We start from the raw sequence: 16,986 nt of genomic DNA on the forward strand, positions 1-16,986 counted from the left end.
AACCCATCTCTGAATGTCCCAATGCATGCGTTTATTTCCTGTTTACACGGTCATAGAACAGATCCGATCTGTGTCATATGAACAAAAAATCTGAATTCGGTCACATTTAACTGCAGTGTAAACAGGGCCTTAGACTTGTTGGAAGGAAACTCTGTTTAGTCACATGTCCTTATGCGATATTCTAGTTAAAAGCGCATAGTTGATTCACACTTTTGGATGGAACCATAGCTAGTGTTCTGTGTGGTTAATAGGTCATTCCTAAGGCATTGCCTGGTGATTGCTAGGCATTCACACTAGTATGCATGTCTACAGGAAGTCCCATGTGCTAGCATGACTCAAAGGAGCCAATCCCCAGCTCCCTACGATGTTCTGATGATTCACTAATTATAAGGTAAACACGAAACATCTGGAGCTCCTTCATGGGACCCCACACTTGTAAACACTCGCTGCATTGAGCTCCAGCAGCTCTCGGGCCCACCCACACTCGTCAAGTCGGCCAATCACAGAGCTTGCGCTCTGCGTCGTTGCAACGTGTAGTTAGATTTTTTGAGAGGTCAGCGTCGGTCACGGTGAGGGCTATGTGATTGTGCTAAGGCTGCGCCGGAGCATGCGTGTGTGCTTGATGCAGTAGTATAAATCAGCCTTAACTCGTCACACACACGCCGTGTGCATGTATGTGTGGCCTGCAGTGTTTATCAGTGATGCTCATCGAGATGTGTTCTGTCCCGCAGGTCTCCTCATGTGATGACACATGTTTGGAAAAAAGCTTCCCTCAGCGAGTATGGTGGAGAGGGGCGGGGCTATGCAGACAACAGGTCACATGCTGATACTGTGGGCGGAGCCTGGCCTGCAGATTCAGTGCAGAACAGCAAGATGAACACACACATGCAGACGCAGAGCTGTGCACAGTACAAGAGCCAACAACTGCCGACGTATCCAGTGAACACTGCGAGCAAGCGCAAACGCAAACTCTACCCGTTACGAGGAAGAGGAGGAGCGCCAGACGATGCACTGAGCTGCCATGTTCTGCTGACCCGCCTGGATGATCAGCAGGATTCAACACACAGAACCAGAGAAACACTGCAGAGCGCAGGTCAGGAGCCGCGCACACGCAGACTAGCATCTCTGAACGCAGAGGCGCTCAACAGCCTGCTGCTGGAGAAGACTGCTGGAGCACCGGCGGCTAAAGCCATGAGGACACGAGAGGAGGGAGCCTGCATGAAGAAGAGCTGGAGGAGGCCCGAAGAGTCCCAGAAGAAGAGCTGGAGGAGGCCTAAAGAGTCCCAGAAGAAGAGCTGGAGGAGGCCCGAAGAGTCCCAGAAGAAGAGCTGGAGGAGGCCCGAGGAGTCCCAGAAGAAGAGCTGGAGGAGGCCCGAAGAGTCCCAGAAGAAGAGCTGGAGGAGGCCCGAGGAGTCCCAGAAGAAGAGCTGGAGGAGGCCTGAAGAGTCCCAGAAGAAGAGCTGGAGGAGGCCCGAAGAGTCCCAGAAGAAGAGCTGGAGGAGGCCCGAGGAGTCCCAGAAGAAGAGCTGGAGGAGGCCCGAAGAGTCCCAGAAGAAGAGCTGGAGGAGGCCTAAAGAGTCCCAGAAGAAGAGCTGGAGGAGGCCCGAAGAGTCCCAGAAGAAGAGCTGGAGGAGGCCCGAGGAGTCCCAGAAGAAGAGCTGGAGGAGGCCCGAAGAGTCCCAGAAGAAGAGCTGGAGGAGGCCCGAAGAGTCCCAGAAGAAGAGCTGGAGGAGGCCTGAAGAGTCCCAGAAGAAGAGCTGGAGGAGGCCCGAAGAGTCCCAGAAGAAGAGCTGGAGGAGGCCCGAAGAGTCCCAGAAGAAGAGCTGGAGGAGGCCCGAGGAGTCCCAGAAGAAGAGCTGGAGGAGGCCCGAAGAGTCCCAGAAGAAGAGCTGGAGGAGGCCCGAGGAGTCCCAGAAGAAGAGCTGGAGGAGGCCTGAAGAGTCCCAGAAGAAGAGCTGGAGGAGGCCCGAAGAGTCCCAGAAGAAGAGCTGGAGGAGGCCCGAGGAGTCCCAGAAGAAGAGCTGGAGGAGGCCCGAAGAGTCCCAGAAGAAGAGCTGGAGGAGGCCCGAGGAGTCCCAGAAGAAGAGCTGGAGGAGGCCCGAAGAGTCCCAGAAGAAGAGCTGGAGGAGGCCCGAAGAGTCCCAGAAGAAGAGCTGGAGGAGGCCCGAGGAGTCCCAGAAGAGGATGAAGTTGCAGCCGGACAGCAGTGGTGAGGATCGGAGTTCTTCCGCTCCCCGTCGCCTGGCCGGACTCAATGCCGCTGCGCTCCTGAAGATCAGCTCACCTTCTGCACACCACAGGAGTGCCTGTGCTGCCGGGAATCATGGGAAACCCAGAACTGGGAATCATGGGAAAGCCAGCACACAGAAGGCCCTGAAGCTCTGCCGACCCTCGTCCCATCAGGAGAGCGTCTGTGTAGTGTGCAAGGGCAGGAGCCTTGAGTCTTCACTAACATTCCAGGAAGATCACCGCATGGATAAAGCAGGATACCAGCCGCACAGCATGCTGGGATATCCAGTCAAGGTGGTGTTTCATTCTTTCATGGTGTGAATGTATCGCTGGATCAATCAGCACCCTTGTTCACTAGTCAGCGCACTTATTAGGGCGTCAGCCATTTTAGGTGCTGTCATAGTTAAAAATTATTTCAGTGCAGTAAACATTAGAGCCCTGAAAAGATAGCATTGACATGCACACTATATATGCTCCCTTAACAGAAGTTCTGGAGTGTAAACATGAATCCTGAGACCCAAATCATCAAACATACCAACAAATGAGAGACGTTTCCCTGTGAAGCAGACGTTTCTGTTGGTTTAATGGGTGAAATGTTGCTGGAATATGAAATAATGGAGTTGTTCAGCTGCAGTGCACTTATAAACACTTAAAAACTTAACTTAGTCAAACAGTTCTGCTGTTGTTTATAAACTGTGCAATGAGGACGCTCTCATGCCACTCAGCGTAGTGAACACAGCTCATCAGTGCCCTTACTAGTGTTCAGAGTAGTGCACATGTCCTGCTGATGAGCTCTCTTAGGAGCTAGCGTGCTGATCGAGACGCAAGCTGTGTCCCAAATGGCACACAATGCACTATGCACTCAACAGCACAGTATATGAATGTAGTGTCGTCCCGAGTGGAACACTGATGCTGTTTTACTAAGTGGAAACTCAAAGCTTTCCCTGATGATGTTTGACGGTTGTCAAATTACTGAAATAAATGACCAAACTACCTAACAATAGTTGCTATGAGTATAACCGCATCCACCATCAGGAGGCGCTATAATCACTCTCACAGGAGAAGACTGCTCTCACAATCCAAAATACCTAAAGTTATCCAACATGTGCGCCTGATAGCTCCGCCCCTTCCACTACATGAGCGGCCGCTGAGTGTGTGAAGTGTCCATCATTACACACTTCTGTTTACCAGTTGAATGAGTGCATCATCCTGGTAAAATGGTGTAGAATAGAGCAAAAGTATGCGATTTGAGACGCACCTGCAGTCTCTGTGTTTCTCTCTGTCTGTTCTGTTACCTGCCGCTCACCCAGGTGTGGAGGAGAGGGAGTTGTTAGTTGTGTGCACCTGTAGCTGGTCACCATGCCAGCTCCAAACATGATCAGTTCGACACTGAAGCTCAGTGATATTAACTCAGCTGATGTAGATGAGCAGCTCGTTAGAAGAGCTCCATGATCTGACACATCCCCTACACCAGGGGTCACCAAACTTGTTCCTGGAGGGCCGGTGTCCTGCAGATTTTAGCTCCAACCCTAATCAAACACACCTGAACAAGCTAATCAAGGTCTTACTAGGTATACTTGAAACACCCAGGCAGGTGTGTTGAGGAAAGTTGGAGCTAAATCCTGCAGGGACACCGGCTGTCCAGGACCGAGATTGGTGACCCCTGCCCTACACAGTCTGCATTGTTCCCTAGTCCCTTCACCTTCAGTGCTCTCTACCTGAGCTCGGGTTTCTGAGGTCAGATTTAGGTTTTAACGTGCAGCAGTTACAGCTGGAAAGGTTATGTGTGCAGTAATGTTGACTGTTTTATCCCCTAGACGGCTGATATGAGGGTGGTGTCAGTGAAGGAGGAGCGTGCGGAGCGGGGTCAGTGCTACTGCTGTCCAGCAGGGGGCACAGTGGAGTTCTGCCACCGCCTGCCGCTGTTCCTCCACCAGCAGCCGTATCGGGAGGGCGAGGAGCAGCAGTGTGTGCTCCCGACTCCTCCGCTGTCCCTCAGTCACCCGTGCCTATGTGTGGAGCCCTGCTACTACATCCACATCTCCCACCCGGGGCCCACATCGGCGGACAGACCTCTGCCCTGCACACACACACACTGCTGCCCCCGCGGGGTCTCTAAACTGCTGCCTGCCGCAGGACTCACACTCCCGCTCCCGCACCCAGCCTACTGCTGCCTCTGCCCGACTGGCGGACTCCCCTACACCTTCCAGACGCTGCCCGAGATGGCCTGCTCCTGCTCCTGCTCCTGCTCCTTCAGCTGCTCCACCTGCAGACGCTCCAGCAGAACAGGTGCAGCACACACACCTGTAGAGTTAATAACCCCAGAGCTGCTGGGTCACTCCTGCAGTTACTCATGAGCTGCAGCCAGTAGCTATGCTTGCATCCAACATTTTTAATGTCCATTTTGGATATTCAGTTCAATTCATCTTTATTTGTATAGCGCTTTACAATGTAGACTGGGTCAAATATTGATATTCGGCGCCAGATAATCAGGAAGTGATGATTTTCTTCTGTTTGACTTGTGGGATGGAAACGCTTTAATTTAATTTAATTTAATTAGCATTTTTAATGGAAACACAGCTGTTGATGTAACCTGATAGAGTACATATTCATGCTCAGAGTACTTTGGGTTATTGAAGCAGGAGACTCTGCTGTTCTGACTGATTGAAATGTAATATCTCCTCTTGACAGTAATGCTTTGACTCAAATTAAAAGTTTGATGTCTAATGTATATACGTTGAGATTTCTGAGATTTTAAGTAGCATCAAGTCATCAAAGTCATTCAATTAATTAAAGCATTTTATATGTATAGTTTTAGTTTCTGCGCTGCTTGATTTCTATTTGCAGTTCTTTATTTTTATTTGCAAAATTCCTTTTCATCTTCTCATAAGCAGGGCCAGACAGAACCTGACGACATTTTTCTGCTATTTCTGTGCAGAATTTTGTAAAAAGTCTGCAGATTAATGCTGAATAATAATACCTTTATTTAAGCAGGTAAGTCACTTGAGAACCAGTTCTCATTTACAACCTGTCCTGACCTGGCCAAGAGGCAATAACAAAGCAGATAGAGTACAATAGCAGCAGGGACACAATACAATAACAGTCTCACAAATGCAGATAATAACATATAAAACCAAGGACAAACTAAAAGATCTTGTACCATTGACTGGGTTGAATTTTTAAAAGATGATAGGGGAATGGAAGTGCTGAGCTTTAAGGTTCGGAAAACCGAAAAGAGCAGCGATCAAATGAAGTGCCAACTTTGGATATGTGTAACACAGGCCAGCTATTATGTGCTGTGCAGGTAAACCTCACTCCTCTCACCTCTAAAGGTGCGCTAGCGACAGAGGCTATGGTCTTTAGCCTGATTGGTAGAGTAACCGACTCCCATGCGGAAGGTCGCCGGTTCGACACCAGCTTGGAGCGGGTTGGGTGGCGTAGGACCTTACATATGCAAAGGGTAATAAAACTACTATAGCCCAGATTTCGAGGTGTTTCCTGAATGTTAAGAAGTGACTGGAGTTTTCCCAATAAGAGTTTCATAAATGAACAGAAACCAATGAGTATGTCGACGTGATTGAAGAGAAGGCCAGTTCAGTACAGTCGACAGTGATGAGTATTTAATGGTGCACCAGGAACAAAGCCAGTGATTTTGGGAGTATCATAACTAAAAACCTAATATATGAAATAAAAACAAACAACACCTTTTAACTTTTATTTAAAATTCACAATGTAAATCTACTCAATTAGTGAATAAATCACGTCTCTCATATAATATATCTGTACTAAAAGACAGAACATATTACTGTACACACTGTACTGTAAATAAATCAGATCAACATGTTCATATTAGTCAATAATATCACTTTACACACATTTACACAAGTAAATAAACAGGATTAATAATGGGCTAAACATCTGTGTATTCCTGCACGCACAGATTCCCTCATATTCATAACCTAATTCTCCCTCAAGATATTTTCTGATTTTCCTTTGTTTGTTTTGCTCAATACTTTAGTTTTGGTTAGCAGATCTTCATTATATGTTGTGCGTATATAAGTCTCTGATTTGACTGCATACTTATTGAACAATTAAATGACTTTTCAGACAAAGTAATTAGTAGAAGACTTTAACTAGCGATGTAATTAGTAATGAAGCTTCATACGGAGCGCTGCTGCTGCTGCTGCTGAGCTGTGGTGTTGTGCTGTTTCAGAGGTTCCTCCAGACGCTCCTGTGCTCCTGCTTTCTCCAGGATGTCCCAGCATGCCCCAGGTGAACCGGTCTGCCAGAGAGTGTCCTCAGAACTCCAAACCCTCGGGCCACAGAACCGCTCGGAGACTCCGTCCAGCAGGGGGTGCTCTGAGGTGCAGGCCGACCCGCAGACCAGACACTAACGGCTGGAGGCCAGTGGGAGCATCCACACAGAGGGAGCTGCTCATGGCGGTCAGTGCTGCAGCATCACTCACTGCTCATTCACACACACACGCATATACACACACACACACACACACACACAAACTCAGCATGAAGAAGAAGATCAGTACATAAAAGATCTGTGTGTGTGTGTGTGTGTGTGTGTGTGGGGGTGCATGTGTGCGTGCATTTGTTTGTGTGGTCCTGCGTGCTTGCTTGCATGTGTGTGTGCGAATGTGTGTGTGTGTTTTTATGTTGTTGTGTGTGTGTGTGTTGTGCAGGGTGATGAGCAGACGGTCCTCCGGCAGTGTTATGACAGTGTCCAGCGGGATGGAGAGCTGATCCGGGTTCGAGACACGGTGCTCCTGAAGTCTGGACCGCGCAGGAAAACACTGCCGTACGTGGCCAAGATCTCCGCCCTGTGGGAGGAGCCCAGAACAGGTGCACACACACACACACACACACACAGCCCATAATATTACTGCAGGAGCTGAGGAGTGTGTGAGATTAACAGTGTTGTTTATTTGCTCCACATTGAGTGCACTCAGACACTCACACACACACACACCTGAAGCTAGACTGAGTCTTGTTATCCTGCAGCACTATGAAGTGTTCTCCTGCCTCCTGCACTGACCATCCGCCTGTTCCTGACCACGACCCTGGATTGTGTGTGTGTGTGTGTGTGTGTGTGTGTGTGTGTGTGTGTGTGTGTGTGTGCTGTTCCAGGAGAGCTGATGATGAGTCTGTTCTGGTACTACCGGCCGGAGCACACACAGGGAGGCAGAGATCCCAGCATGCACTGCGAGGTGAGCACTGCACATAAGAGCTGTAATAACCTCAGACAGACTCGACACACACTGTGTCACACAACAGCTGTGTAATGTTGAGAACACTAGTAGAGCTGCAGGAGTGTGTGGCACAGTCACAGGTTAACACTGTTTTCCTTATTCAGTCCTTGTAAGATGGAGTCTAATAAAAGTGTGTGGTGCACGTGGAGAGGAGATGTGCATCTGTTAAACTCATTAGCTGATGATTAATAGTAATGTAGCAGTTGTGTTCATGTTTTGGGCAGGATTAGGAATGCAGATGATGCTTTATATCTACTAGTCAACAGTTAACAGCTCAGTGATAATCATCCAGCAGTGAATAGCATGCATTGTGACCTAAACCGTGGTGTTAGCAGTGTCTGTATCTTCCAGAAGGAGATCTTCGCCTCTCGGCATCAGGATGAGAACAGTGTGGCCTGCATTGAGGAGCGCTGCTACGTGCTGCCGCTAGCACAGTACTGCAGGTCAGGAATACTGCACATTCACCACATAATCAGATATACAGACATGAAGATCAGATGATTTAATCAGAGTAAACTACTCTTTAAAACACTTGTAATCAGACTAGCGTGACTGTCTGCTGGATCACATGATTACATATTAATGACACACTGGCAGATATTCACTGGTTCCCTGAATTTGACTCTATTTTAATGTTTATTGGTCTTCATAATAAACCTGCTGCTTATAAACGTTCCTGACGCCACCCATTTGTGATGTTGCTGTTATTTGATTTCTCATGAATACTTTGAGACATTCAGACTGTTCAGATTAACAGGCGGATTGTGAAGTATTAACTGTCCATCACTGCACTGTAAACACAAGCTTATGAGGCTCTTTCTGATTATAAATAATGTGGAGATTTTCATTTCTATCTGTCAAAATACTAGATTATCCTGCTTCAATAAATAAGAGACCAAATGTAATCTAAATTCAATCTAAAAGTAGTCAGATTACATTACCACAGAAGTGTAATCTAGCAGATTATATTACAGACTGCACATTTCAGCATGTAATTTATAATCAGTAGCTGATTACAGTTTAAATGTAATCTAAATGTAATCCAAAAATACACAGATTACATTACCACACATATGTTTAATCTAACAGATGACATTACTGACTACACAGTTAATTATGTAGTTTATAATCGGAAACAGATTGCTGTTCAAATGTAATCTAAATGTAATCCAAAAGTAGTCAGATTACTTTAGCGTAAATGTGTTTAATGTAACAGATTATATTATTGACTACACATTTCATCTTGTAATTTATATTCAGTAAACGATTACATTTCAAAAGTAATCTAAGAGTAATCCAAAAAGTAGTCAAATTGCATTACCACAGGAGTGTAATCTAGCAGATTATATTACCAACTAAACGTTTCATCATGTAATTTATAATCAGTTACTGATTACAGTTCAAAAGTAATCTAAATGTAATCCAAAAATACTTAGATAACCATGTGTAATCTAGCGGATTTTATCACTGACTACAGAGTTCATAGTGTATTTTTAAACAGTAACTGAATATTTCAAATGTAATCTAAATGTAATGCAAAAGTTGCCAGATTACCATAAATATGTAATGTAACAGATTATATTACTGATTAAATTTAGTCAGGTCATTTGTATTCGGTAAGTGATTTGCAGTTCAAAAGTAATCTAAATGTAATCCAAAAATACTTCGATTACATTATCATAAATGTGTAATCTGAGAAATTATATTACTGACTACACAATGTATCATGTGATTACAGTTAAGAGTAATCTACATGTAACCCAAAAGTACTCAGATTAATTACCATAAATGAGTAATCTAACAGGTTATATTACTGACTGCACAATTTATCATGTCATTTGTAATCAGTTAAAGATTACATTTCAAAAGTAATCTAAATGTAATCCAAAAATACATAGATTACATTACTGTAAATGTGTAATCTAACAGATTATATTTCTGATTAAATTTACTCGTGTCACTTGTAATCGGTAACTGATTGCAGTTCAAAAGTAATCTAAATGTAATCTAAAAGTACTCAGATTACATTACCATTAATGTCTAATTTAGCAGATTATATCACTGACTACACAATTTGTCATGTCATTTCTAATCAGTAACTGATTACAGTTAAGAGTAATCTAAATGTAATCCAAAAATACTCAGATTACATTAGCTGTATAATCTGATTATAATAGATCAGTAATCCCCTATGGCGTGTGTTTCTGCAGGTTTTGTGCCCTGGTCAGGCGTGGTGTGGAGGGTATGTGTGAGCGTGTGCCGCTGGTGCCCCGCTGCGCTGCCATCTCTGTCCCGAATCACAGAACTCTGCCCACCGGCGTGGACCCACAGCTTGTGTACCTGTGCCGACACGTGTACGACTACCGATATGGACGCATCCTCAAGAACCTGCAGTGACCATCAGGGAGCTCTGCGCTTCTGCTGCAGACACTCAAACCGACCCGTCTGTGTCTCACTGGAGGTTTGGCTGAATCTGTTCAATCCCTGTCACCTACACTGGACACTACTGAGGAAACACTGACCTGTCCTTAATCATCTCAGTGGAGCTTTCCACAGGTGTGTGTTTCTCTGCAGCAGAACGGGTCATAGTGTGTAAAGTCAGCACAACACATCCTTATTCTACACTCCTCTCTGCTGAAATAATGAGAGAGAAACTCCAGGATGGTGTTATCAAGACTTCCAGAAAGAGGAGAACAATAGTGTGAGGCCAGAGGAGAGAGAATCATGTCAGATTTACTGTCCTGCACACATACACACTGCACTACACACACACACACGCTCATTCGCTCTCTGTAGTTTGATGTAAAGATGATGTGATATATACAGAAATACAGATAAATGTTTATACGCTTTCATTAAAAATCTAATTATTAAAGTCTGTGTAGTGTTTAAGATGCTGATGAGTGTTAAGTGTCACCACAGTCTTGTGAGAGGCTCCATCAGTGTAGTGTGGAGGACAGACCAAACCTAACCCTGTGTAGAGATGCACCATATTAAAGGCACAGCTCGCTCAGAAATGAGCGTTTACTCTTTATTTACTCTTCCTCCAAACCTGTAGGAGTTTCTTTATCCTGCTGAACACAAAACAAGACATTTTGAAGAAGGAGCCATGCTTCTGTCCACCTATTTATATCGCATTTAAATATGCAATCGAGAATATGTGCATAAATTTAGAGCATTTGCATTAGAAACACACAACACAGGCTCATTGTGGATATGTACCCCTGTCTACATTTATGAAGAGCGCAAATTATGTAGCCAGAGCTACGTATGGCTGCATCCCTCTATCAAACGAACACCATGGGGTGGTCTGAAATGTTGTTATGCTGATTGTAAAAGGCCTCAGTCCACTATTAGTCCGTCATCACAGTGCTTCAGTATTCTTCTTCTATTATTATTACATGCAGAACTGTCTTTAGCATCTGTCTGCGCTCCCGTCTCACGTCTCCAGAAGCCACCGCGTTCACTGCGTTTGGTCTTGGTCTTCTGAGGCGCAGCTCATTTATTAGAGGAGAACATCCATACTAAATAACTATACAATACTATGCAAGTCAATGGCTATCAGGTTCCAGCTTTGTGTTCAGCATTAAAGAAACTTAAACATGTTTGGAACAAGTGTAGGCTCAGTAAATGATGACATTATTTTCATTTTTGGGGGAGCTGTCTCTTTAAATTAACACTCAACACATGGGCCGATAATATAAACGTAACCTAAACCGATGTGCCTTGTGTTTAGATGATGCTGATGAACCTGCAGTGACTCTATTGTCCAGCAGGGGCGCTCACAGTAAGATCAGCTCTGCAGTCTGATGGAGATGTTTACCTGTGTGGTGATTGCAGACTGTAAACTCCTCCTCCAGGTCCTCAACTTTACCTGATAACACAACTGCTCCACATGGGGGCGCTGTGATGCGTATGCTGGCGTCACATTAAATGCAAATATAAGTATTCACAGGAGTAGATCACATTGTTAGCAGTGCAGATAGAGCTGGTTATTGATGGGAATGCGTGAGATGTTTCCTCTGAACACACAGACTTCACCTCAGTCACGTCTTTCGACAGTCTATAGATCTATCTCGCAGCAAAAAATAAAGATTTGCAAACGAACACTAAATTATTGAGCAAAGAAATGTAAAAATAGTGCAGATTTAAAAAAATGCAAAGTAAATAAAAAATAAGTTTTGAGAAATAAAAAGAGATTTTGAAACCGATTGTAGAAAACTGCAAATAAAATAAATTCAGTATTTATTGTGTTGTGTTTATCGTTGTGGTTCTGATGTGAACAGCCTCCTGTGTGTGTGTGTGTGCGTGTGTGCGTGTGTGTGTGTGAGTGTGTGTGTGTGTGCGTGCGTGTGTGTGTGAGTGTGTGTGTGTGTGTTTGTACTGCTATCTTTGTGAGGACCAGCATGGGTTTTTAACCTTTGGAGTGAGGACATTTTTGCAAAGTGAGGACATTTTGCCCGGTCCTCACTTTTTTTTCGCTGTAATGGCCTCTAGAGGGTGGAAATGGGCTTCCCTCAAAGTTTCAGAGAGGTCCTCAGATTGATGCCAAAACGAAAATAAAAGTGTGTGTAGGTCCCCCTGAATACACACACCGTTTGCTCTCTAGTGCCCCTAAAGCTTTTCTCAGGTACTGCACCATGATATTTTTTACTCTCTAGCGCCCCCCTTTTTTTTTAGATGTACTGCACCATGGTGTTTTTTGTACTCTCTAGCGCCCCCTTTGTTTGTCATATGTACTGCACCATGCATTATCAGTGTGATAACTCAGGAATGGCTTAAAGGAATTTGTTCACATTTGCCACATAAACACAAAAACACATTGATTATATTTTTGGTGGTCAAAAGTCAAGGTCACAGTCACCTGGAAGACATTAATCTGAGTCTGGCGGAACAAAAATACTATTTGGACAACAAATTAAGAATTGATTTGCTAATTACAAATATGACAAGTCAGTCTATTTTTTAATTAATTGTATTTTTCCATGAATTTATAATCAAAAACCACATATTACAGATCAATGTTTAACAACTTTTAACAAAACTTAATTAGATAGTATATCACAAAGGCTTATATAATAAATTTAACATCTAGATTTGTCATCAACAATTCCATCTGCATTTACTTTTCCTAAAAGTACAGCTCCACAGATGAAGTATCAGTCATTGTAATGTTAAAGTTAATACAGTGCTTCATGATTGTTCTTGAGTGTACAGAAGAATATGATGCTGGTGCCTGGTACAGTGTTTAGCTTCAAACACTCCAGACTTTTTTCTTATTGTATAGACAGTTTCCATAACTTTCCTCGTTCATTTCTCCATGCGCTCGCAGAGATTGTGTTACAAACGTGATGAAAATATGAACATTTAAATATGCACATCGCGCCTATGTTATGACTACCGCGCATGCGCACATCACGATGTCACTACTGAAACCACACAAATAAACCACACAGCTGACAATTACAAACCTAAAGCATAAAAACGTTACACAGGTCTAAATAAACTAATGAACGCTATATAAAATATTAGCTTTTAGCATCTGAAATTGTTTTGCTTTTGGCTGCATACAGTGAGCGCGCGCACAGGCTCAAGCCCCGCCCCTCACGCTGAAGTCCCATAGAGCGGCCTTAAAGACTCGCTCTTTTACTGTACATTTAGCTCACAAACAACTGACAGTCTAGTGTTATGAGCTAAAGACAACAACACTAATTTACAACATGCTAAAATCAAATCTTAATAACTTACAGTAGGTTGTTGGTCGTCAGTCGCGAGCGCAGTCCGGCCGATCCGGCTCCCTGCCGCGGTGACTCGGTCTGAGAGCTTCATTCGAGTCAATGACTCGGTCTGAGCGCTTCAATATAGTCAATGAATCGGTCTTAGCGCTTTACTGGAATCAATGACTCGGTCTGAACGCTTCATTAGAGTTGGTGACTCGGTCTGAGCAATTCACTAGAATCAATGACTCGGTCTGACCACTTTATTAGAGTCGGTGACTCCACAACATCACATTGATTCACTCAATCTCTCATCAAATAACCGATTCGGCAGATAATTGAAAAGAATCGGTTTGTTCACGAATAAGAAACTTTGTGCTTTTGTGTCCAAGCACGTGATGTTTTCTATATTAAAATAGTGAGGATATCTGTTTATGAAACACAGGGGAGTCTTGATATTAAAATCTCAAAATGAAGTACAAATATATGAAAATAAAAATCCTTTAAAATATTTTTATTAAATTTTAATAAAATAAATGTTTCAATGTTTTAAGAAAAAAATGTCAATATTGTCCACAAAATTGTTTGCTCTTCTTTAGTTTGTTTTATTATGCTACATGCTAACATGCTCATACATGCTGACGCCCCAATGCTAAATAATTAGATGACCTGGTGAATAGACTTCCTTGCCAGATCTTATTTTTGTAATTTTCTGAATGATATTTTGAGCAGATATGTAAACGTTGATGCTGATGTTCTGGTTTATTCACATAGGGAATGTTTAGATCTGCCCGAGCTCAAACCCCTGTAGGCACAATGCTGGCAAAGCACACTCATCAGGATACAGACAACACCCTGATTCTGTTATTACCCTGACACATCTACTCACACTTACGTTTACACATAATCTGTAGACTGTGTACATTTTTGTAGAAAGATCTTAAAAGTCTTAAACTTCAAATTGTGTTTGTCTTTGGTGACCCAAGTATTATTAAGCAAGTATTAATGGACAATTCACATAGAACATGAAAGGCTAACATCATGTTCTGCCTTCACCTCCCTGTTGTGTGAATCCTGCTGCTTCCTGACATAGGTACATGTCTAACCATTCATTCATTCATTCATTTTCTTTTCGCCTTAGTCCCTTTATTAATCTGGGGTCGCCACAGCGGAATGAACCACCAACTCATCCAGCACATGTTTTACACAGCAGATGCCCTTTCAGCTGCAGCCCATCACTGGGAAACACCCATACACTCTCACATTCACACACACACTCGTACACTACGGACAATTTAGCTTACCCAATTCCCCTATAGCACATGTGTTTGGACTGTGGGGGAAACCGGAGCACCCGGAGGAAACCCACACCAACACGGGGAGAACATGCAGACTCCACACAGAAATGACCACTGACCCAGCCGAGGCTCAAACCAGAGACCTACTTGCTGTGAGGCAATCGTGCTACCCACTGCGCCAGCGTACCGCCCCCATGTCTAATCAAATGTTTAATTAATTAAGATTGGATTCTGTCAATAATAAGCACTCACCTAAAGCTAAATTAAATGTCATTCCTCTCAACAAACCTTCATATTGATCTGAATTGTATGTGTTAAAACACCTGTAGTTTGTTTAACAGATCTGTTCCACTGCTTCAAGAGTCTGCATAGAAACAACTGTGGAAGACTACTTTGAAACAGAAATTGGCCAAATATTTGCACATTTACTGCTGGTCTGTGTCCAGAGCATTGGCAGTACTGGAGACCTTTGTTTCTCTGTCCTTTTACAGTAGGTAGAAGTTAGCATAGTCTGTGCTGACATTGTCTGTGATGATATAGAGATGGCACCTCCAGATGGAAAAAGCACTGAAAAGCTCTGGTAATAATAATTTACCCCACATCTCCATCTAAAGCTATTCCCATTCAAACAGAGATTATGTAGGGTGAACAGAAGTCCTCTTTTTCCAGACATGTCCTCTTTTGGGGAAAAAGTTTTTTTTTTTCTGAAAATGTCCATAATTTTATATAATAGTTTTTGTCCAACAGTCATCATTAATTAAATGTGTTTCTGCATTATGTTTATCTTTTTCTTTAAGCCTGATACATACAGTACAGAGCTAAAGTTGGGACACACCTTCTCATTCAAAGAGTTTTCTTTATTTTCATGACTATGAACATTGTAGATTCACACTGAAGGCATCAAAACTATGAATGAACACATGTGGAGTTACAGACAGAACAAACAAGTGTGAAACAACTGAACATGTGTCATATTCTGGGTTCTTCAAAGTAGTCACCTTTTGCTTTGATTACTGCTTTGCAAACTCTTGGCATTCTCTTGATGAGCTTCAAGAGGTAGTCTCCTGAAATGGTCTTCACTTCACAGCTGTGCCCTGTCAGGTTTAATAAGTGGGATTTCTTGCCTTATAAATGGGGTTGGGAGCATCAGTTGTGTTGTGCAGAAGTCAGGTGGACACACAGCTGATCGTCCTACTGAGTAGAGTGTTCGATTGTGTATTATGGCAAGAAAAAAGCAGCTAAGTAAAGAAAAACGAGTGGCCATCATTACTTTAAGAAATGAAGGTCAGTCAGTCCCAAAAATGGGGAAAACTTTGAAAGTGTCCCCAAGTGCGGTCACAAAAACCATCAAGCGCTACAAAGAAACTGGCTCACATGCGGACCACCCCAGGAAAGGATAAGTGCAGAGGATAAGTTCAGCCGAGTCACCAGCCTCAGAAATCACAGGTTAACAGCAGCTCAGATTAGAGACCAGGTCAATGCCACACAGAGTTCTAGCAGCAGACACATCTCTAGAACAACTGTTAAGAGGAGACTGTGTGAATCAGGCCTTCATGGTAGAACATCTGCTAGGAAACCACTGCAATTGTAATAAAAATAAATAGGTTACAAATAGGTTGTGGAGGACACTCAAAGAAATGTTTGCTATGTCTTGTTGCAGGCCAGACCAGTCAGTCATGTACTTATAGACATTAGCCAGTGATTATCAATCCCTCAACACTAACACTACAGCTGAGAGAGAGAGCGTTGCAGCGTACTCCTGCAGTGCTGCACATGGCTCCTCAGTAGAGTTAAAGCAAACAGGAAATAGTGGATTTTTTTCTTTCTTTTAAAAATTATTTTACATTTTTACTTTATTAAAACAGAAACCTTGTCATGTAAAATGTGTTAAATGCAAAAAAAAAAAAAAAGATTTGCTATTCTATTGTTGGGGGCGTCACGGTGTCTCAGTAGTTAGCACCGTTGCCTGACAGCACTCGATCGCTGGTTCGAGCCCCGGCTGGGCCTGTGGTCATGTCTGTGTGGAGTTTGCATGTTCTCCCGGTGTTGGTGTGGGTTTCCTCCGGGTGCTCCGGTTTCCCCACCAGTCCAAACACATGCGCTATAGGGGAATTGATCAACTAAATTGTCCGTAGTGTATGAGTGTGTGAATGTGAGAGTGTATGGGTGTTTCCCAGTACTGGGTTGCAGCTGGAAGGGCATCCACTGTGTAAAACATATGCTGGAATAGTTGGTGGTTCATTCCATTGTGGCGACCCCTGATAAATAAAGAGACTAAGCCAAAAAGAAAATGAATGAATGCATGAATATTCTATTGTTGGTCAAAAGTCTATGTGAAGGGTGCTATTACTGTATGTATTACTTCAAGTTACTTTACGTTCAGTAACTTAGTTGCATGGTTGTGAATGCAGTCTTCAACATATTTACAGCCTACAAAGATCATGTTTGTCATATTAGTGTTTTTATAATGTTAAGGTAAAT

At 43.4% G+C, this 16,986-nt stretch overlaps 1 protein-coding gene across 1 annotated transcript; it reads left to right on the forward strand.

The window, feature by feature from the left end:
* Positions 1-736: 736 nt before the first annotated feature.
* Positions 737-10,190, forward strand: LOC130220147 (bromo adjacent homology domain-containing 1 protein-like). Its single transcript, XM_056452529.1, has 7 exons — positions 737-2,523; positions 4,047-4,518; positions 6,443-6,672; positions 6,924-7,083; positions 7,369-7,448; positions 7,842-7,933; positions 9,701-10,190. The coding sequence occupies exons 1-7, from the start codon at positions 745-747 to the stop codon at positions 9,885-9,887; spliced, it is 3,000 nt and encodes a 999-aa protein (XP_056308504.1). The 5' UTR covers positions 737-744; the 3' UTR covers positions 9,888-10,190.
* Positions 10,191-16,986: the final 6,796 nt, after the last annotated feature.

Source organism: Danio aesculapii, unplaced genomic scaffold (assembly GCF_903798145.1).
Source record: "Danio aesculapii unplaced genomic scaffold, fDanAes4.1, whole genome shotgun sequence".
In the NCBI taxonomy this organism is placed as follows: domain Eukaryota; kingdom Metazoa; phylum Chordata; class Actinopteri; order Cypriniformes; family Danionidae; genus Danio; species Danio aesculapii.

Excerpts from the sequence above, each read along its gene's own strand:
- LOC130220147 (XM_056452529.1), top strand. The coding sequence starts at position 745 with ATGACACATGTTTGGAAAAAAGCTTCCCTCAGCGAGTATGGTGGAGAG. Across the intron at positions 2,524-4,046 it reads TGCTGGGATATCCAGTCAAG|ACGGCTGATATGAGGGTGGT; the intron begins GTGGTGTTTCAT and ends TTTATCCCCTAG. Across the intron at positions 7,934-9,700 it reads CCGCTAGCACAGTACTGCAG|GTTTTGTGCCCTGGTCAGGC; the intron begins GTCAGGAATACT and ends GTGTTTCTGCAG.